Source organism: Citrus sinensis, chromosome 1 (genome assembly GCF_022201045.2).
Source record: "Citrus sinensis cultivar Valencia sweet orange chromosome 1, DVS_A1.0, whole genome shotgun sequence".
NCBI lineage: Eukaryota > Viridiplantae > Streptophyta > Magnoliopsida > Sapindales > Rutaceae > Citrus > Citrus sinensis.
In genome coordinates, this window is record NC_068556.1 from 22,664,053 (window position 1) to 22,685,666 (window position 21,614).

Genomic DNA, 21,614 nt, shown 5'->3' on the forward strand with positions numbered 1-21,614 from the left:
TTCTCTTGGATTTGTCTAAATCAATGCTTTTGGGATGTTTCGATTAACTATGGTAAATACATAATTATTAGGTTGAATAAGTCTTAAAAAAAGTTGTGCTTATAATTCTTTTTTTTTTTCCTTCTGCCAAAAAAAAAAATAATGGCTCTAATTGCATATCACATTCACATTCACACTTTTAAATTTTGGAAAAATAATTTTAGCCAAAAAATAAACACGTTTGGGGGAGTGCAACAGAACGGTGGATGCAAGAGGCCCGACAGAGTGCCAGTAAATACACATGATTGTTTGTTGGATTAAACAAAATTTAAAAAAAATTGGCAAAAACTTCAACTCTCGCGTGATGGCCAATTGGCCATGGCCCATGTGCTCTTCTAGCGCCACGCCGCCACCCCTTTTGATCATCTGTCTTTGTATCAGTATCTGTACACGTACTTATCGTCACGTGTACGGTAGCGGGTTGCGGCTACACGACACGGGTGTAAATTCAATTCAGTCATCTCTCTCCTTTTTTTCCCCCCCAAAAAAAAAAAGAGGGTAATTGCTTAATTTGGAATTTACATACATTTTTGTACTAATTTTGCATTAGTTCTCTCATTTCTTCTCAATATTGCAGTTAAAGAGGATGTATATTCTCGAAAAATAATCAATCAAATCTCATGCTATTTTCAAACTTTATATATAATGATACAGCCACAAACTCTTGTACAAACTTATTTTGTACAAACTGATGTGGTATGATAAGATTGGTTGAATTAAATATCACTTGGCCCACATGATTTGTTTTTATTAATTTATATTTTCATTCAACTAATGAATTAATGCCACGTCAGTTTATACAAAATAAATTTGTACAAGAGTTTATGACTGTATCATTACTCATAATTAATATATATGTTATGTAAATTTTTTTCCCTATTATGTTTTACTTTTTGGGACTGATATTTTCCCCCAAAAAGAAAAAAAAAACTATTCTTTTTATATAATCTAGAATCTACTCTATTTCTTGCATAATATGCACGAGACTTAAACCCTTTACAAACAATGTAGGAAGAAAAATAATTTATCGCCAAATTATTGAATGATTTATCTTGATAATTATCTAGGAAGATAAGTTGAACATTTGAAATCTTGATATCAATGTAAATAGTTTAGATTTACTTTATATATCATTCTTAATTATTTTTGAATCAAAATCCACTATTTTGTACATGTACATTAAACACCACTAAAAAAAAAGGGCAAACAAACACACACACACAATTTCTTTTAAGTAACAATCCTAAATACATCAGCAGCTGAGTGAAATGTTGTATTATTGAATACTATACCCCATGCATACTCATTGACAAGAGACCCACCACCATACAAAATGAGATCCCTTTATAAAAAAAATTTGGAAAAAAAAAAAAAAAGAGATCCCACTCTCAATGGCCGACGTGTTATACATTTGTGCGCACGATCATAATTCATAACACTCTCCACAAAACTCGACCCTTCTGGCCTCTATTTTAAGTGCTAATTGCTGAAGCAGACCAAAATCGTACGGGATGCTGCTCGCTTTGGCCTTTGCCCTTTTAAAAATGAGCACACTCGGTTGTTCGCATTATGCCCAACAAGCCATAATCATCTATCATCCCAATCCACCGACACTGCTCTGCAACTTCTTTTAGTTTCGGTTTGTGGCAGATTTTATCATGACTCGTTTGGTCCACCACACCACACACCCAACCACCCTCCCGTAAAATTGCCACTTCGTTTACTAAACATACCAATTCTTTCACACTAAATTGTGTCCGCTAATCACACCCGCGTGGGCAATGCATTACCATGATCTTGTCCGCTAATTGTGCGTGTGAGTGTTTATGTTTAAGTGATCAATTAGTCTCTCTTTAACAACGAGTTTCTCACGCTTGGTTGCATTAATTTTGAAGCAAATGGGGTCCAAAAGTTAATGTTGATGTTTTTTCTTTTTCCTAAGTGTTTGATGAAATTGATCCCACTATCTTAATCTTCGCCAACAGCTACTTGTCTATGGTATTGGTCACATTCGTGCGGTACTTGCGTGGAGAGGCAAATCCCTTGAACATTTCGATGAGGTATGTAATTATAATTCTTTTGATGGTCGATTCATTTTCAATATTTTTTTCATTATACATGTATTTTTAAAATATAGAAAGAAGATGTAAAACCTAAATTAATTTTTTAACCTCTTTACTTTCTCAAGATTCGAATTTAAGTGTCCAACCAAATAAAATTACATGGTAATTAACCATCGATCAAATCCCCACCAAACTCTAATGGTGGAGTCATTTTAAATGTTATTTTATTAATTTTGATTTATGGAGTTCTCACTTAATATCATCTACGGACCTGGTGCTCACTCTCCAGTCTGCAAGTCTGCACCGCTGACTTAAAAGCCGAGGGCCAAGAATCCAATAGATTGAATTTGGGCGGATTCAATTTATGGCCCAATCGTCTTTTAAAGTCCAATCATGGCCCATTAATATCTTCAAGCCCATATGATATGAATGCAACCTTTATCCTTTTACCATATTCGGCAAAAACAAAACGCTCAGAATCGGACTCGGGGAGGGAAAAAGAAAGAGCGGTTCGCAAGCATTTTTAGCTTTGCCAAATTGCCAGCTGAGCTCTTCTCTTCTCCTCCCAGAGGAGAGAGAAAGAGGAGAAAGAAAAAACTCATCAAACCAAAAAAGGGAAAATTTAAAAAGAAAAATTCCAAATTTCACGTAAAACCGAAAGCCAAACACGTTCTTCGCCACACTCGTTCTTCTCTATAGGGTTTTCACTTTTCGCTTCCCCCATTCCCTCTCTTCTTGTCTCATTCATCTCACATTTCAAAATCGAAGATCGTTTCTGATTCTTCGATTCGTTGTCGTTTCGTCACAATTATACAGCTGTAACAACTTTTTGTACAGTTTGAGGTCAGTTTCTTTTATTTAATTTCACGAGCTTGAACTCTGAGTGCTACGGTTAATTAATATATTTTATCAAATATTTACCTTAGTTTCTTTGTTTTAGACGATTTTAATTGCATTTGTCTTAAATCATATTATAACCGTGGAATGTACCTTGATTACAATTTTTTTGTCATATTTTGATCATATTAAATCTAGGATTTAATGCGTTGCATATTATTATATAAGTTTTTGAGTCTGAATTGTTTCTTTAGACTTTTACCATTGTAGTTCAACTCAAACAAGTTCGTTGAGAGGAGTTGATTTTTAGTCACTTCATAGCAATGGAGGCTAAGTTGTTATACTGTCACAATATTGCTTGAGTATTGCAATGAGGTTGCTGATGTTGCTTTCTGTTGTGTACAGATAGGCAGTTAGTTTTCTGTTTCAATGGTATGCTCATCTGGAAGCAGGAGACTGGCAGTAATGGCTAGGCTTTTGGATGCCGGAAGTTTCGTCTCACAGATTGGAGCAGGTATAATGAGATTCTACAATGTGAGGCTTATCGTAACAAATGAAAAGGAAATGTGGTCGAACTAGTTGATGCTTGCATTAAAATGTAGAAGATAATGAAGCATTTATTTATGTTGGAAATAGAATATGTTAGTCAACTACAAGTTTCCTATAAATGTAGTTAAAATATTTCCAGTCAAAGAAATCTAAGACTAGCAATTGAAATTAAAGTGAGGGTTCTGTTTTATTTGCTTGGTAACTCAGCGTTGGTTGTCTTACCTTTTTTTTTTTTTTTTTTTTTTAACCCCATTGCCTCTGCTTTTGGCAGATGAAGTTAGCTATCACAAATTAGCTGCTCAAAACATATACAGAGAATTAAGTGAAGCAGACGAAGCAAATTTGCTTGATGAAGAAGGTGATTTATTCAAATCTGAACTAGTTATTATCCTTCCGTTGTTTCAGTTGAAGATTCTCTTTTAAAACACAAGACTATATTTTGGACAATAGAAAAAAAATTTAAAAAAAGGATGAAGATAAGACAAGATAAAAAATGAGGTTATGGTGATATTGACCAGTTAGCATGAGTAGCAAGTTGGGACATTGTATTTTGAATTTTCATAGTTTATCCTATCAAGTAGTTTGCTCCTCCTAAAAAGCGGAAGAAGAAGAAATCAGCACATGATTTTAATGGTTTTGTTTAGATTCTTATCATGGTCAGAATCCTTTAGAAATCAAATCATGACAATTTTATCCAAACATGGAGCCTTAGAGAGTTGCCCTTTGGACTCTGTCAATGCTTTGCCTGCAGTAGGAAATCTAGAGATCAAGTCTTGTGATGATCTCTTGCTTCAGTAACTTTGCGTTGTCCGTATTTCTGCTGCCAATGCAGCTGCTGCATTTCAGATTTCTGATAGTGGTTCTTTTTTATCTTTGCAATTTGTTCGACATTCAGTTTTTTTTAATTGCTTGATAATCCCCTTTTTCAGATATGCATATCTTTGGCTCGAAGCCTATGGCAGATCCTCTACATTTGGTATGTTTTGTCAACGATCAAAATGTTGCTTCATTAATATTTCTCCACTAGATGTAATGACATATATATTAGTCTACACAAATTTTTCTGTATGTGATTTTCTTATTTTCTTTTTTCCTTTTTGCTCAAGAATGTGAAATCTATCATTTTCTCTTTCATAAGTTTCTAAATGAATGTTTGTGCGTATATCTGAGGAACACTCTGTTCCTCTTCACTTGGAGCAGTGATTAAAATGTACTTTTGAGTGAAGAAACGGACTAACATTCTCCATCTGTTTGAAAAATGTTTGAGGCAGATCCAACTGTGAATTAGAATGTTCTTCTTGCATTTGATGCTTTCAAGTTTATATGGGAACATTCATTATATCATGACATCTTATGATTCCTTCATCAGCTTCTTGATTTATGTGACTAATCTAGATTCTATGTGTGTTCTTGTTTGCCTATTTGATTTTACATTTAATTGTTGTCACTTCATTAGCTGATTGTTGATATTATGTGAAGGTATCTTGCAATGCTTGTAAGAAGCCAATCAAGGCCAGTCAGTATGCAGCCCATGCAGGTTTGCAGGCCTTTTCTTTTATGTTTTTAACTTTAAAAGCAGTTGTGACAATTCTCATCATATGACTTACCATGATGAGAGCAGATGCATTGTGGGCCAACAGAAAGAAAATGTAAAGAATGTTAATAGAGTATTGAACTATGTGTGGTTTTGGCCCATTGGTGGGCAAATCTTGATAGTGGACGTTCCCAGCTATTGTCTTTGAATGAAATGGTGCTGTTGCTTCACTGAAATGTTTTCTCTTTCTTTTTTCTGATTTTTCAGAGCTTTGTAGGTCATTAAATGCTACAGGAGAATATATTTTGGATGTTCATGGTGGTACAGGGCATAGAAAACCTCCAAGAAAGGAGAGGAAAAAGTTACTAACTGCTTATATTAGTATCCTTTTTGCCTTTTCCCTCTAATTAGTCTTCCATTGTTAAGAGTTATGAAATAGTTTAAGCACTGCACTTGGTGGTCTCCATAAAATCTTCTTATTAAGATAATCTTTTTCCTTCATAAAATGTTATTAACTTATAACCCGGAGAAACTCAAAAAGTTTTCAAATCTCTTAAATGTATTATGTTTCAATTTTCTCCACAATGTGTTTGCTTTTTGTATCATAAGGAAGGATCTTATACTTTGGTTTGTTGACAGGTTAATTTTTGTTCAATTGTTGGTTGACAAATGTTATAGTTCTTAACCTCTTTTAGACCAAGCTACTCCAGTTACGGATCAAGAAAGGTCTGAGTCTTTAGATGTAGATGATAATTCTTCTGTGTCAGTGGATGTAAAGAGTAAGTTTCTTGTTCACACTCAAGATTGTTTATTTGTAGCTCCATATGTATCATTACCCGATGTCCATCAAAGAATTTTCTGTTTATTTGTTTTTATGAAGCATACTGCGTCTATGTTCTTTCCACAACAACCATGTGATTTCAGGTCATTTAAGTTTCGGATAATTTTTCTTCTTTTTTGAAGTGTGTGTTTTTCTTTTATATATTTATTTGTTCATTAGGGAGGTGGGGAGGAAGGTTGTTGGAGGTGCAATGGCAATGTCCTTTTTCTTATACCCTGTGATGCCTGGGGTGTACTGTCAGCTGAGTGGTGGCATTATGAATAAACATGATCCTCTTATCCCCTAATTGAGTTGGCTCTTATGATTTGTAAAGCAAGAACAGAAATGTGAAAAGAAAGGAAATGACTTTAACATAATCTTTGAATTGTTAATGGATTCATACATTGGATTTTCTTATCTAACTTAGAACATCATGCAGTGAAGCCCAAATAGTTTGGACAATGGCTTTCTTGAGTTGAGTTAAATTGCTTTTTTCCTGCTGTTCACTTTTCTGGATTTAGGCCAACACTCTTGTGAAGATGTTACAATTTAGTGGCGAAGATGTGTAATTTGCCACTATTGAGTTTGTCTTGATTTATTCATTTATTGCTTTCTCCCATCTCCTTTTAGGAAATTCTGCTTGTGTAAATATTGCTTCTGCCATGGATGGTTCGGGAGTTAGTTCTGAGAATACAGATCACTCAGCATGTGTGATGCCTCCTCCAACAAAACGTTCAAAACTGTATGCCTCATATCTTTGAATTTAAATTATGATTATCACTGTATCTTTGAGGTCATTGGAAAGGGATTGATGGAGAGCCAGAGACTATATTTTTGCAAGCTATTTACTGGAGAATGATATCTTAATTGCTCTAGAATGGTTTCACTTTCTAGTAGTCTGGGCTGTGACTTTAGGTGAATATGTTTGTACATCACCCCTTGATTCTTCCTAAGCAGGGTTCATTACTTAATTGCTGCAATGAGTTGCTCAAAATTTGAGTGACTGAAGCTGCTAAACCAAGTTGTGGTCTTTGTCATCAAAATATTAGTTTTGAAAAAATCATTTTTGCACAAATTGCTTTTAAAAGCTGTAATTGGTTTCAGTAAAAACGCTTGTACTTAAATTTTCTTTTTGGTTCTTTTAGGATAGCAGGTGAGCACTTACCTTTACCAGGTGATCAACCAACGGCTTCTGGTGTAACAAAAACCTTAAGCTCTCAGGATGCACATAACTGTAAGGCTAGATACGATTCATTGTCCTTTTGTTTCCTCTTCTTCAGCAAGGTTTTCTCAACTAATGCGCCGGAAAAATGGTCATTTTTGTGTTCTATATTTGTAAATAATCTGTCGATCACTCAAGTTATGTGCTGGTTGATGCCACTATATGAAGGCTACTCTTTGAAAATAATTGCTGTAACACTGTGGTTGAGTGCATGAATACACTCATGCATGGGCATGTTTTCAGGTACGGATTTTCCAGAACAAACAATTCCTGGAAGCGTAATGCCTAGTGATTTAGATGTTCATAAAAACCCTGAGAAAATCCATGTGCAGCAGTGTTGCTTGCACACACAAGGTAATCTTTAAGTGATTTCAGTTTAAGTTGTCAATTTCAAGATGTTCTGGTTCTGCTATGTTTGACAGTGATTATTGTCCCCCCACCCCCCCCCCCCCCCAAAAAATAATCAGATGTTCCAGCTCCCCTTGCTACCAAGATTTATTACTCCCAAAGAAACAACCGTCTTAAATCTGCTCTTACCCGTCAGTTCTACGGGGCATCAGTTAAAGAACTTGACAAAGATGTGGTGATCCCAGACGTACCAAACAATAACACAATGTCATTAGAGGCTTTATCACATGGGGGCTCTTCACGAGAACAAGTGAATGACCTGCTCCACAAGAAGGTTTGCCCGTGTTAATCTTTGTCTTATAAGTAAATAGGACGCACCTTAAATCTGACACATATTGTGATTTCTAGATTCTCAAAAAGAATTATCGACTTCTTTTTAAGTACAATTATTGAGCCCTACACCAATCTTTGCATATTTTATTTACTAATTATGTGCTTCCATCTCCTTTGAAATAACTGATTTTTTTTTTAATTATTTTTCATTAGAAAAGAAAGAAGTGGCTCCTACTGCCTGATTTTTATACTTCAATCAGAGATCTTAGAACTGTATTTTCCAAAATGAATCAATGCAAGATGACTTTTTCAGTTCTTTAGGTCTCTTTTTTAATGCCACACTATGTTAATTCATTTGTTCCCTCGTATACCAACTGTCAAGGTTTCCTCCCTGTTGTAGTGCTTTTTAATTTTTTGTTGTGGAATGAATGACTTATAGTGGTGTATCTCCTTGAAAAACAGCTAAAGTCTTCAGTGCAGACCCCTGATCAAATTCTTGCACAAAATTCAGAAATGTACTTAGGTAAGTCAGGAGGATACCTGCCAACCACTAACTTCTCAAATCAGTTTCAAGCTGATAACATCCCAAGGTCTCAATCTTCTACTGTTGGATTGACAAGTAAATATCTTCCAAAGGCTTATTCTTTTGCGGGCAACTCAGGTAGTCTATTCATTTGTTTGTAGTTTGCGTTTGCCAAATTCTGAGTGCTTCATTTTCCCATGGATTGGTAACTCATAGCAGTAGATGAAAGTAAGCTAAACAAAACAAAACAAAAAATCAACTTGGTGCTACAAGTAATTATGAGCTGGTGGAAGCTCCAGTTAAGTAGGAAGCTTTATTCTGTGCATTGTATTTACAACAGTTGGTGCAGGTTACAATACTATCTGTTTCTTCATATTTTACACCACCTACAACAGTGACATTAACACTGACAATGACATTTGCCCAATGATACTGCATGTGACAGCATCTACTCTCTACTTTTCCCTTGTTTCTATGCTTTTTATTTCCTGTTTGAACTTCCATGGAGACGGGATATAAATGGTCAATTTGGGTGTTTTCGGTTTTGTAGGGAAATTGCTGGGAACCATGCAGCAGCCAAATGGAAGAGTTCCAGTTGTATAGAAGTCATGGTAGTGTAGTTTTGCATGGCATAGGTGTAATTAGCCCAATATTTGAGGTTAGGATCAATTTTTGAAACTGAAAAAGCAAATGATTACAAATGTCCATTCTAGACTTTCTAGTTTACTGCCTTGTACTCAACATCCATATTGAACATCTTCTGTTCATAATTATGGGAAATAAAAGAAATATCTTTTCAGTTGCAATTGTTGTGTTATTGCATCTTCCATCTCTGAATTAGAAAATGAAGCGCCCAAACCTGATCAATTGGAAGGAGGAGATGAGAAATATCTTGTGTAAATGTTCTCCCCCTCCCCCTATCGGTGCACCCAATTCAGAATGGAAAACGTAAGATACAGAATAATAACTCTAGATTTCTGATTTTGCTCTCTTTTTTTTTTCTGCAAAATTAACTCATTGAAACATATCATTTCAAGTTTTTTGTTTTATGCAAACATAATTCCCATATCCCACGCCTTGTTAGAGCGATATTGTGAACAACTCAATAGATACTACAACATGGTGAAGGCTGTTTAGTTAGATAAGTGGAATTTTGTTGTGGCAATTGAATGTTTGGTGAGAATGGGACTTGGTGCTCCAATTCAAAGAGGAAATCGAGAATTTTGATTCCAGAGGGCGGGTCCTGGTGTTAAGTTGCCACCAGCAAATTGCCAATAATGCAAATGAATGGTAACCGGAATAATAAAGTGTGACAGCAACAGACAGGGACAACCAATTACCTTTTTGTACTCGAGGTTCTATTGAATGTCTCATGCCTCGTGCTTAAAATTATTATGAAGCAGAAAATAGTTCACCAGAAAGAAAATATCTTCTCTCTCGTGATGTGTCTTCATACAATAGGCTTGGACATTAGGTTTATTCGGACAGATATTTTTTCTCACGATAGGATCAAGCGATTATTCTCATCTGATGATGATGATGACAGCCCTTGCAATATCGATCAAAAGATTAGGTTCTTTCTTAATCATGGCATATCGACATTGCTAGTGGTAAATAGGGTCCGCTGCTGCTTTTTACCATAGCCCGTTGGCCCTTGTTTTTATTTTGCCGAATTTCTGTCGCTTTAAGCTACAATTAAGAGCAATTGGTTGAGACTTCCGAACTTGTAGCTTCTGACGCAAAACCTGAAGCTTTTGTTTTGTCTTTGAATTTTAGGCAATTGAATATAATCGTTTGCAAAAGGAGATCAGTGGAATCCAGCATATTGTCCATTCAATCTCAATCGTGTGGTATGTATTCATGTTCACAATTGAGTACCAGGGGCTGGATGATATTTTGAGAACGAAAGAGACGTACACTTACCATTTCGCACCCACTTGCCACTGAATTCACTGTGTCATAAAGACAGCTGGGGATTCCAGCCCGGGAACCACCATCTTCACTTTTCCTAGGCAGCATCGCCGTCTCCCTATCCGTATCAATTGAGATTTGAAAGGTGTAGTATTTCCTTCCTTCGCGGTTGGAATATTATTAAATAAAACCTTCCTTGATGCCTTCTTCTTTCTGGTCTTTTGTTGAAATCTGATATAATGTTATATAACATGAAAAGGAAGGAAAGATCCTTTTCCCTAACGCGAGGGAATAAGAGAATAGTCAGTTGGCTTCTCTTTGATCGGCAACATATCACATTTACTTTGATATCTCGGTTGGGGTAAGAATAAAGCAACGAAGGATCTGCTTCTCTGATATAATTTCCTATTCCACTTTTTTTTTTTTTTCTAAACTACGAGGTGTTCTTGAGTGGCCTTTAATTGTGGGAGCTATCATAACTCAGATTAATTTTTGCTCGCACCGAATCGATCCGTAAAGAATAAAGTATTGGCTAAAATGATAACTGCATAAGAGAGCGAGCTTGAACTCTGACTTCTCTTAAAGAGTGAGAGTGTCGAACTACTTACAATCTCACACCAACCAATTTTGATTCCACATTTATTTTTTAATATAACATCTAACTCCCTTCTAATATTACAAATTAGGAAACAAGAGAAATATATTCATATTTTATTACTACTGACGACTGCATTTCTTCTTTAAAAAATTGAAAAGAGGAACGAGGACCACCTGGTTAAAAAATTCCACTATTTTATTATAATTACATTACATGACTCCCCATTACCAAGCGTGCCTCGTTTTGATTTGATTTATTAATTCACCCTCACGTTTATACCAAATGAATATTCTACTGTCGTACTGGACAATGGCATCCGCTCTCTGGCTGGTTGGTTGCCGTATCGTTGCCGCAATTTGATTTGACAACGCAATTCAAAATCTAACACCGCAAGCAAACAAAAGAGGAATGCTACTCCCTCCGTGGGATCTTCTCCTGTGTACGTTTTAGTCGTCCTCTGGTACATAGACCATGCATATATCTCTATATCTATATATACATTTTCATATGTGTGTTCAAAAGAGGGATCAACTAGCAATAAAGTGTTGGCTCCATTAGTAATAGAGTCCCTTTAAGTAGTTTGACTGTGTTTGCTCCCCAATTCGAATTGCAGGAAAGTCACCTTTGTTGGGAGAACATGTACCTCTCAGTTAGAGTGAAAACTTCTAATTTAAGTTGTAGTACGGACTTAAAGGTACCTCTCATAATTAAAATTTCCCAGAATACCTCGTGATAAAAAAAAAAAAAAAAAGAGGAATCAAGTATTTAATTTCCACTAGTCCCCTTAATTTGACTTAACAACTTTTAAAACTAAACATATGGACTACTAGTACTAATATTGGCACATAGATTTTGCACTTTTGTCTTTCCTGCTGTTATGGTCGCTGGCTGCTGGGAATCGGATGTTTCGCGGTCCATCTCCATCCAATCAACTGTGGTTCGGACATCTGGGATCCGTCGTCAGGTTTACCGCCTGAGAGAGAAGGGGACAAGACCACTTTTGATAAAAAGATTAAGAAGACAAATCATAAAAAATTAAAAAGCAGAGTATTAGTAGATGTAATTGAGGTTACATCGGTGTGGGGCCAAGATTCCTAATCACCTACTTCTCTTTGGTTTTTTCGTCAAACAAAAACGGTTGGTTCACTTCATTGAGACTTATCACTTAAAGCCTGGTCTGCACTGCTTTGATGAGATTTTAAGACTCTGCATGTCCTACCGTATTACCAATCATTATTGGAAATTATGAACTACAATTATTTTGATTGAAAGATTACATTATTATATTATATTATATTATAGGATCCAACTATGGTGTCACAGTTGTATGGTTAGAATATGAATTCAAAATAAATTTTACCTAATATGTTATATTATACAAGTAACGATAGATATTTTAAATATTTTATTTCAATTGATCTGTTGTCATTTATTGGATGATTGATAATTTTTTATAAAATTTAAATAAATCAAGTATGTGTTCTCACTAATCAATTGAGGAATATTAAATTATTTTAGATAATTTTTTAAATAAAAAATTTAAAATGTGTGGCACTACTCATATTATATATATTAAAAACATTAACCATATGAAAGCATAACATTTGTAAAAAAATATCAAGCGTCCATGTATACAAAGATCCCAGTGAAGGAAAACAAAATTAATTTCATGAAAAAATTAACATAAATCTCTTTACCATATGTATTTAAGGAAAATTTATAAAATATTATTTTTCTTTTCTTATTTTAGTAGTTAAAAATTAATATTTGAAATATAAATGTACTAAAGTAATTTCAGCTGACATGAAAGTCACTCACTCTATGCAATGTTGATCAGTCGTAATTGTTTGTTTAAAGCAATTGATTACTTAAAAATTAATATTTTAAATATTCGAAGATTTGCTATTAAATAAAAAAAAAACTTGTAAAGCGAGCTATTATTCTATAAAAAAATTTATTTTATTTATTGACATGGCATTACAAACACAAAGAATATACACATATACATAGAGAGAGAGAGAGAGAGAGAGAGAGAGAATAATAGCATGTCAGTCAGTTCAATCCTTCAATGTTGTGCATGTGTCCCAGTCCCTTACCGTCTCCTTTGGAATCATTTAAAAGATTTTCGAATAATTGATTTTTTTTTAATTTCTTAATTTAATTTAATTTAATTATGTTAATTTAAAAATATAAAAAAGAAAATAAGAATAATTATGAAGGCACCTTCTTTTATCGGTTTGCAACTATATCTAGAGTTTCTTGAAGAATTCAACTGAAAAATGAGAATAATCATGAATGAGTCTTATTTTATTTTACTCTATTAAGCTCTTGGTATATATAATATTTAAATAGTCATTTTTAAAATAAAATTCAAGTAAAATAATTTTTTATACAATATTGACATGAGTGTTGTTCGTGAGTAATGACACCACTTAGCCACCAACAATAACACGATAAATGTCGCGATTGGGGGTTAATGGCTGAAGCCGTGACGAGTTGGGCTATTCCACTACTAATAACATGACGTGCTACTAAGTTATAATGAGATGAAGATGAGCTGGGTGCTGACTATGCCATGAATATTTTTGAAAAGATAAGTGAATCTGTGAGAAAATGCCTTGAGAGTTTGATTTGTGGACTATAAACTCGTGGGATTGTGGGTACATGGTTGTGGTTAGATTTAAATCACATTAAAGTCTTTATATTAATTAATATTTGTATAATTTGTATAAATATTTTGATATTTATTATTCACTAATATTTAATAATTTAGATTTTATTATTTATTTACTAATATTTTAAAAAATAAAAATTAAACATTAAACATTAAAATGAAGAAAAAAATCAGAAATAGAGAAGGGATGGAAATTTCACGTCATTACCCGTGATTCCCCAAATAAAAATTTAGAAAAAAAAAAATCCTTATTTCTTTTCTGCATAAAAAATTAAATATAAAATCGTCCCCCTCAAATCCGCGAATTGGGAAAATCTCCCTAGCTCTTGTCCATTTCCACCATCCCCAATATATATACACTCAAAAAGTTTTTTATTTTTTTTATTTTTTTATTTTGTAAAGAGAATCAGTGGATAAGCCAGTGAAATTAATAAATAAATGCCCCTACAGAGGTTATAACAAAGCACAAGCACAAGCACTGCTGCTCTCGACCCTAATCTCTATCTGAATTCTCATCATCTCTCAAGTATTCTTCAGTCACCCAACAACCTCACCAACAAATCATAAAGCCTTCTCAAAATAAATAAATATTGAAATTAGAATTAAATCTCGACGGCTTCGTGTATGACAATAAAAAGCATAATTCATGACATGATGTGGCGGAGGTCGCACCGCGTGGTCGGCGACGCGGCGGACCACGACATGGCCGGCGGCTCTTCTCCTACGTGCTGCTGGGCGAACCTGCCGCAGGAGCTGCTGAGAGAGATTCTGGCCAAAATCGAGGCGGCGGATAGCGCGTGGCCGTCACGGAGAAGCGTTGTCGCGTGCGCTGGAGTTTGTCGGAGCTGGAGACAGATCACTAAAGAGATTGTCAAAGTTCCTGAACTTTCCGGTTACTTGACTTTCCCCATCTCCGTCAAACAGGTAGTTCTAAATTTTAATTCTGCCGTATTGGCTGTGCTTAAATTCAAATAAATATTCCATTTTTTCGGTTTAATTTAAATGGTGAATTGTAATTGAATCAATTTTTTTTTCTGTCTTCCAAATAAATAAATTAAAGCTTATTTATTTATTTTGGTAGTAAATCGTTGAAATTGATTTAAGTTTGTTTGCTTGAAACTTAAGTTTATGTTTGGAATATTTCTATTTGCTTTTGTGATTTTTTCCCCCCTGCTTATGAGGTATGTTTTAGGACATGATAATTGGTTTATGTAAGTATTTTGTTTAATTGAAATTTCCATTCATCAAAAAAAAAAAAAAGTATTTTGTTTAATTGACACTAATTATGTCTACAATTAAGTGTGAAACATGTTGGTAATTCTGGAAGTTGAAAAGTGCTTATCAAAATGTGTGTTTCTCTTGTGGGTCTATGAACTAACACTTTGAAGGTGTTGTGTTTTTATTTTTAATGAAACAAATGGTTTTTTTATTTTTTTATTTTTTGGTTGTGGATATAAAATATGTTCTGGATAAAAGTTGAGTGCGTGCTCATCTTTGCCAAATTGCCTCAATGGTTGATAAGCTTCTGGTTAATATTTGCTGTGTTTTTTGTTAAAGGCACTAAGGCAGTTCTAGACTGAATTTTAAATCTTTTCATGTCCCAATCTGAGAATTGCATGGGACCACTATTTAGATTCAGACAATTTTTTAATCATTATGAGCTACATGTGGGAACTTTCTTGTAACCATCGTTTTTTTTTTCCAGTAGTGCAAGCTCTTTAGGACCACTGTTAGCTTTAGTAGTTCTGGTCTACTCTGATTATTAGCCTCTGCTATTAATAAAATGTTTGTTGTTTTTCTTTTTTGTTTCACTTGTTTTTTAAATGCTTGTTTTTTAAATGCATGTTGTTAGTTTGGTTGTGACTGAGATTGCAGTGCAGTTTCCACTGAATTAGTGGTAATAGTGACATATCTCTGCAGGCAAGAGATCCCTTACAAAATGATGTCAGTTACATCAAACTACAGAGTTGCACCAGACGAGCACAGAGTTGTATGAGGTAAACCACACTTAGCTTGTTTGGTGCAACTCTGCGGTTGACGTAACTTACATGATTATGTTAAGGATCAAGGCCCATCTCTGCAAATCATATTATTCTGACAATTTTTCGGTACTGAGTTTCATGATAAGGTTGTTGTTTAGAATATTCCTCTAATGCATTGCGAAATCGTGTGGCTCCGTATCTTGCAGCCTGGTCCAAGGGATTATCTCCTCCAGTGCTTTATAAAGCGAAATCGGTCCACCCAAACATATCACCTTTACCTCAGTTTAACTAATGGTGAGCATCGTCTTAACATGGGTTTCAAAGCATTGTTGTTGGTACTTTTTAAGCTTCTTGTAAACTACGCATAAATAGAATTAATTGTTTTTGGTTAACCTAAAAGTTCTATCAAAAGATAGCTGCATGTTGTTAGAATTGTTTTTGTTTGATTGCCATTTTGCTTTTTAATTTGAATAAGTGATTAGACAAGATGTGTCATAACCTTTCTTCTTTCTGTTCTGGTTATGCATTAACATTTTGATAATCTTGTCTCTTTGGCAGCACTAGCAGACGATGGAAAGTTCCTTCTTGCTGCCCGCAAGTGTAGACGTGCCACCTGTACAGATTATATTATCTCTTTACATTCTGATGATATGTCAAAAGGGAGCAGCACTTATCTTGGGAAACTGAGGTAAGCTATAATTGGGTTGTGGCATGTGCAAGTGTGCTTTAAGGTTGTTTCAAGGGGTTACAATTTTATGCTTGTATGTTTCTTTTTGGCTAGATCAAATTTTTTAGGAACCAAGTTCATAGTCTATGATGGACAACCTCCCCATGCTGGAGCCAAGATGACAAGAAGTCGCTCCACAAGACTAGCAAATTTGAAACAAGTTTCGCCTCGGATCCCTTTTGGGAACTATTCAGTTGCTCACATCTCATATGAATTGAATGTGTTGGGTTCCAGGTATAAATTTGATTTTTGTCCCTTACTGTTACTCAGATGTAATCAAGAATCTATAAATTACTATCGGATTTTTGTTAATCAATTAAGCCAATTGAATTCGAAAATACATCTGTGAACTTTTGTAGGCCAATTAATGCTTAAAATTTTTTATCATATGACAATCAGGGGTCCTAGGAGAATGCAGTGTGTTATGGATTCCATTCCTGCCTCTGCTATTGAATCTGGAGGAGTTGCCCCCACACAGACTGAGTTTTTGTTTAGCAATGCGGATTCCTTTCCCTCAATCCCATTTTTCCGATCAAAATCAAACCGCTCGGAGAAGTTCCTATCAGGACCTTTGGCCTGTCAGAAAGATGGGGCACTGGTGTTAAGAAACAAGGCTCCCAGGTGGCATGAGCAACTCCAGTGTTGGTGCCTGAACTTCCACGGACGAGTTACAGTTGCTTCAGTGAAAAACTTTCAGCTGGTAGCCTCTCCGGAAAATGGACCAGCTGGTCTGGAACATGAGAAGATCATCCTCCAGTTTGGAAAAGTGGGAAAGGATTTATTTACCATGGATTATCGTTACCCAATCTCTGCATTTCAAGCATTTGCAATTTGCCTTAGCAGCTTTGACACTAAGATTGCTTGTGAATGATACCTGGCCTTTTAGGTTTGTGCTTACTCATCTGAAAATGCATGCATGCACAAGAACATAATAAAAACGGCTTATATATATATATATTAATGAACTTGCAGGTGCTTTTGTGATTAGTATTGAGTTGCATGTTATGATTGAGATGATTCTTTATTATCTTTGAAAATGAAATAAAAACAAAACTTTGTAATCTGCCTGGTTTGAAAAGTTGATGCTGCAACCATGTGCTGCACACTTGGTATCATTGCATAGACTTTCCAGATGATTGCAACAATTGAACTTTTATGCATTCTTGAAGCATTTCTTTTAGCATGGTTATTTGTTGATTAAACAATTCGGAAATCAAGACAAACCAGGCACTACAGTGAGACTTGAGTTTGTGAGATGGTAGTTTGGGGCATGATAACTGAACTTTGCATCTTTATGAATTATGAAATTCTACTTTAATGAATTTCATCTATTCTGTCAGATCATTAAGCGATGCCTCTATTGATATGATATATTCATTACTAACCTTGCATTTCTCAAGTACTCTCTTTCTGGTGGTCAGAACAATGTTCGTTTTTGGTAAATTCTGAACAGAATCTTCATTGGTTTACATGTGTATATTGCTCAAAATTTTCCAGTTGATGTATTATGCATGTCTATCTGTGGTCAGTTTATTTAGTTATTTAGTTTTAAAAAATTAAATCTAAATGAAAAGAATGAAGATGAAATATCTGCCTTGTGTGACGATTATGAGTAACTGACAAAGATCTCAGATGAGTATTACTTCGAATATATACTCTTTTGGCGTGCAGCAGTAAGTTTGGGGATGCTGTAGTAAGTTGCTGAACAATAAGATTTGCTTGGGGATTATGTTGTGATGATTTTGGCTTCCTTATTGTAGATGAGATGCGATGCAACTTCAATGATTTGGCTCAAATTTGGACGGTCGTCCAGTTGTGGAAGAAATCAGGATTTTATTGGAAGTCTAGAAAATTGGAACCTAAGTTATCTCCCTTGCTCTGTAAATTCATCTGGCGATGTACATAGTGACAATATTTACTTCAATAAATGCATTTTTCTCGTTTGTTTTACTTCAATAATTTTTCTTATGTCTTGGGATACTGAAATGAATGCCAATTTGATCTTCGTAAAACAACTAATTCAAAATGGCCAATCCTATGCTCAAGAAGTTTTGCAGATTGAACAAAAAATTTTAGTTTCTTTTCCCTTGTGTGAAACAACTTGTTCGAATGGCCTATCCTTTACCTATCTGTATTTGACCTGCAAGGGGATTTTGCAGTTGCGAACGTAAACTTGGGATTACTGTGAGCTACAATTTTGCTTATTTATCAGCAATATCTGTGCTTGTAGAGAAGCATAAGCATCTAGCTTTGGGCATTTTATTATACGCAAAATCTTGTGCTGGGAGGCAAGACCAAATATGAAAACAAAGTAACCCCATCTTCTTGCAAAGGGGAGGTTAAACAACTTGCCCATATATAATTATACGTGCATTACAAAGAGAAACCTTGAGGTAAATTTGCTCATACTAGCAGTTTTAATTTCAATGTGAAGTACAGGTATCCTTAAGCTACTTTTGGTATGCTCGGTCCAATACATTCTTCTCTCTTACAATGACAGGCAAAATACATATTTACACCATTAAAAATGCCTACTCTTACTAAGCAGCTTGCACTTGGATATTCATGTTTGCATTCGTATGTACAGATTCAGTGACTTCTTCCTCTACTGGTAGATCATCGCCATGCAATTCGAGTTGATTGAGGTTCCGAACAAACTTGGTGAAAGAAGGGAAATGCTCAGGTGAAAAGAAATATGCTCCCATTCTCTGATAAGTGAACAAGTCCACTACATTCTCACCAAACAAATTTTTCTTCATTTGCTCAAAACCGCCAGGAGCTCCTGTAACTGATGAGTTCTGCCCAGAAACCTCGACACCATGTTTATTGCAAGCTGTTCTGATTTGGGCAAGTAATGATTCAGGACTTGAGAAGGACTCGCGTGGCTGGTGCTCATCTGAAAGGTCCATTCCCGGCAAGATCATTTTGCAAGAATTCTTTGCAAACATTTCAGCAACCGCAGCATAGCCATCTCTCTTGGCTGTGTTATAGAAGCCAGCTGTCAGTTCAGAAGGATGGGATCGAGTTTTGTACCATGAGTGAATGAGTGGGATTTTTCCATATATTGACACTCCAGTTTCGCCAAAAGTTGATGAGGCAAGGGAAAGAAGGCAATTTCCATGAGAAATTAACTGACTTGAGTACCAGGAAAGGAAAAAGTCACCATAGGGAGACTCCCAGGAACCACCATTATCCTTAAAGAAACTGTTTGAGTTAGGTGACTCGTCATAACTGGGGGCATCATGGGGACCACGGAGTCCCCATAAAGGATTTCCATTTGCTTCGGCATGTTGCTGAAGAAGGTTAAGCATGTTTCTGTCACAACACTGGAATTCTCCAACTCCAGGGATTTTGCTACTTTTGGCTAGTCGGTGGTGAGATGGATACCGAAGTTCACCATCTGGTCCTAGACCCATCGAGATGCCCTGCAATGAATCAAATTGCAAAGTAGAAACAACGTCAGTATCCCGTAAAAGATGCAAATCTAAGATAGTATGTACTCGACACTGCTTGAAATCGAAACTTCTTACAGTAATTGTCGTGCCCATGAAAGGCTTGAACGAAGACTTAAAGCTCTCGCAAAATTCTTGGTACACTTGAATTGGAGTTTTCCCATGAAGAACTGGAAGATCATCAACAGCCAATGATAGGCAACCTTTGAATTGCTGCCCTGACTGATCTGTGTAAAAGATGCTTGATTGGGACTCACCAATTTGGGAGACCCAATCGGGGAGTGGAATTTTTGGCTGTTTCAAAGCATGGAAGCAGAGTGACACATGAAGCTTGAGACCTATTTTTTCAACCATCTCTGCAACAGCAAGGTAGCCAGACCAATTGTACTTTCCCATGGCTTCCTTCTCTGCTACTCCCCACCAAACTGGTAGCTCAACGCCTTCCACTCCCAACAGCTTCAAAGCTTTAAGTCCAGCTGCAATAGCTTTTGCATGGTTCACTGTATTGGCATCAGAAACTGTATCCAAGGGAAGCCCAACGAATAATCTTACAGCATCAAGCTGCAACGACACAAGAACTACTGTTAAAATCAATCAAACAGAATCTATGAAAGAGTGTCCTAAGAGTTTAACAGAATTTGACGAATAAATTACTCGTTTTATATATTGCAATCCTTTCGTTGATTCGTTCCCCTATTGTTTGCATAACTTCCAACAAGCGATAATCAGTTTTTTATGAGTTCAGAGTCTGAGGTCATCACAACTGTAATTGTAATTTCTGTTTTATGTCTTATTCATAATAATTAATTTTACTTTAGGACATGTTTACTGACGATTTTGGTTAAAGATCAATGTAACCCAATCCAATACTAGCTAAAATAATATGATTTATAAAGCATGGAACCTGGAGTTACCTCAAGATTAAGCTAAACCGAAGTAGAGGTTAATAAATTTGGGTTACGGTACCCACTTATACATAAAACATATATTCGCCATACAGGAGACACATCTGAAAATTTTCTATTAAAAACACAAGCAAGCACCAAAATCAAACAAAATTAAATTCATAGGACAAAATGAAATTTGATATACTTTTCTCAGATATATATATATATATATACACACATCAAGCTCTGCAAAGTATTGCTAGAATTTTTTTTTTAATTTAAATAAAAAGTAAAGAAAAGAAGAAGAAAATTACCGATTTGGGTCTGGCAGAAGATAAAGGACCCGAATCTCTGTCGGATGGGAGAGGTTGAGATTGAACAGAAGCTTTGGTGCAAAATCGAAGCTGAGCTTTTCTCAGATTTGCACTTCGGTTTTGACCCAGAAAACTAACACGGTTAACGAACAAGACCTTATCATCAATCTTGTTCTTGTACGAACAACAAACCCTCGAGTCTCTGTACGGTAGTCCCGTCTTAACAACATTAGCCTGAGAATTACCCATCAGAGAAACCTCCATTTCCAATAATCACCCTAGCTCTGCGAATTAAACGCAATAGAAAGCAAACTTTTTTGACTTGTGTTTTGGAAACGGAGAAGATGATGGGCGTGTATTTATAGAGAGAGTCAGAGACAAGAGGCGATTTGTCTGCTGTTTGTTTTCTGGGATTTGAACGAGGAAAAAAATGTTGACAAATGAGAACAAAGAACGACGTCTTTGAAGAGGATAAAAAGAAAATCAAAGCTGCTTCTTATTTGACACGTGTCCTGTTCTGGAGCTTGCCAACTCTCAGCCGCTTATCATTCCTTAAAGAATTAGTCAATTTTGTGTGATTATCTATTATTATTACGTGGTGTTTGTTTGTTTAAGGATGTTAAAAAAATTAAGAAGGGATATTAACAAATATAATAAAATTTTAATAACTAGAATAAAGGGGGAAAAAAAAACAACTCCCCATAGTTCTAATGTCTTGAAAAAAAAAAAGATAAAAATTTTAAAAATAACTTTAGCTTGGGTTCTTTAAAGGGTAATTTTTAAAAACCTCCCCTGAGGTTT

At 35.4% G+C, this 21,614-nt stretch overlaps 3 protein-coding genes across 4 annotated transcripts; 2 read left to right on the plus strand and 1 right to left on the minus strand.

Annotated features, from left to right (window-relative positions):
* The first annotated feature begins 2,564 nt into the window (after positions 1-2,564).
* LOC102614775 (uncharacterized) lies at positions 2,565-9,074 on the plus strand. The gene is made up of 13 exons (XM_006489100.4): positions 2,565-2,945; positions 3,345-3,453; positions 3,760-3,846; positions 4,418-4,464; positions 4,968-5,025; positions 5,290-5,403; positions 5,718-5,801; positions 6,473-6,584; positions 6,988-7,076; positions 7,308-7,418; positions 7,532-7,746; positions 8,208-8,406; positions 8,819-9,074. Exons 2-13 carry the CDS (start codon positions 3,369-3,371, stop codon positions 8,869-8,871), a joined length of 1,254 nt encoding a protein of 417 aa, XP_006489163.1. The 5' UTR covers positions 2,565-2,945; positions 3,345-3,368; the 3' UTR covers positions 8,872-9,074.
* Positions 9,075-13,847: 4,773 nt separating this feature from the next.
* LOC102614302 (tubby-like F-box protein 3) lies at positions 13,848-18,110 on the plus strand. 2 transcript variants are annotated; one of them, XM_006489099.4, is made up of 6 exons: positions 13,848-14,375; positions 15,640-15,727; positions 15,992-16,121; positions 16,215-16,394; positions 16,560-17,046; positions 17,832-18,110. In XM_006489099.4, the coding sequence occupies exons 1-5, from the start codon at positions 14,076-14,078 to the stop codon at positions 17,029-17,031; spliced, it is 1,170 nt and encodes a 389-aa protein (XP_006489162.1). In that variant the 5' UTR covers positions 13,848-14,075; the 3' UTR covers positions 17,032-17,046; positions 17,832-18,110. The 2 variants fall into 2 exon arrangements, with proteins under 2 accessions (XP_006489162.1, XP_006489161.1); XM_006489098.4 differs by having other exon boundaries at positions 13,850-14,375; positions 17,921-18,110.
* A 351-nt stretch (positions 18,111-18,461) lies between these two features.
* On the minus strand, positions 18,462-21,256 carry LOC102577946 (inactive beta-amylase 9). The gene is made up of 3 exons (XM_006489097.4): positions 20,814-21,256; positions 19,691-20,173; positions 18,462-19,585 (listed from the first exon to the last, which is right to left on the minus strand). Exons 1-3 carry the CDS (start codon positions 21,075-21,077, stop codon positions 18,701-18,703), a joined length of 1,632 nt encoding a protein of 543 aa, XP_006489160.1. The 5' UTR covers positions 21,078-21,256; the 3' UTR covers positions 18,462-18,700.
* Positions 21,257-21,614: the final 358 nt, after the last annotated feature.

Bases quoted from the DNA above. Each gene is read 5' to 3' on its own strand.
- LOC102614775 (XM_006489100.4), top strand. From the start codon at position 3,369: ATGGTATGCTCATCTGGAAGCAGGAGACTGGCAGTAATGGCTAGGCTT. The intron at 7,747-8,207 runs GTTTGCCCGTGT...CTTGAAAAACAG, and splicing joins ATGACCTGCTCCACAAGAAG to CTAAAGTCTTCAGTGCAGAC. The intron at 8,407-8,818 runs GTAGTCTATTCA...TCGGTTTTGTAG, and splicing joins TTCTTTTGCGGGCAACTCAG to GGAAATTGCTGGGAACCATG.
- LOC102614302 (XM_006489099.4), top strand. From the start codon at position 14,076: ATGACAATAAAAAGCATAATTCATGACATGATGTGGCGGAGGTCGCAC. The intron at 14,376-15,639 runs GTAGTTCTAAAT...CGTATCTTGCAG, and splicing joins TCCCCATCTCCGTCAAACAG to CCTGGTCCAAGGGATTATCT. The intron at 16,395-16,559 runs GTATAAATTTGA...TATGACAATCAG, and splicing joins TTGAATGTGTTGGGTTCCAG to GGGTCCTAGGAGAATGCAGT.
- LOC102577946 (XM_006489097.4), bottom strand. From the start codon at position 21,077: ATGGAGGTTTCTCTGATGGGTAATTCTCAGGCTAATGTTGTTAAGACG. The intron at 20,174-20,813 runs GTAATTTTCTTC...GTGTCGTTGCAG, and splicing joins CTTCTGCCAGACCCAAATCG to CTTGATGCTGTAAGATTATT. The intron at 19,586-19,690 runs GTAAGAAGTTTC...GATTCATTGCAG, and splicing joins TCATGGGCACGACAATTACT to GGCATCTCGATGGGTCTAGG.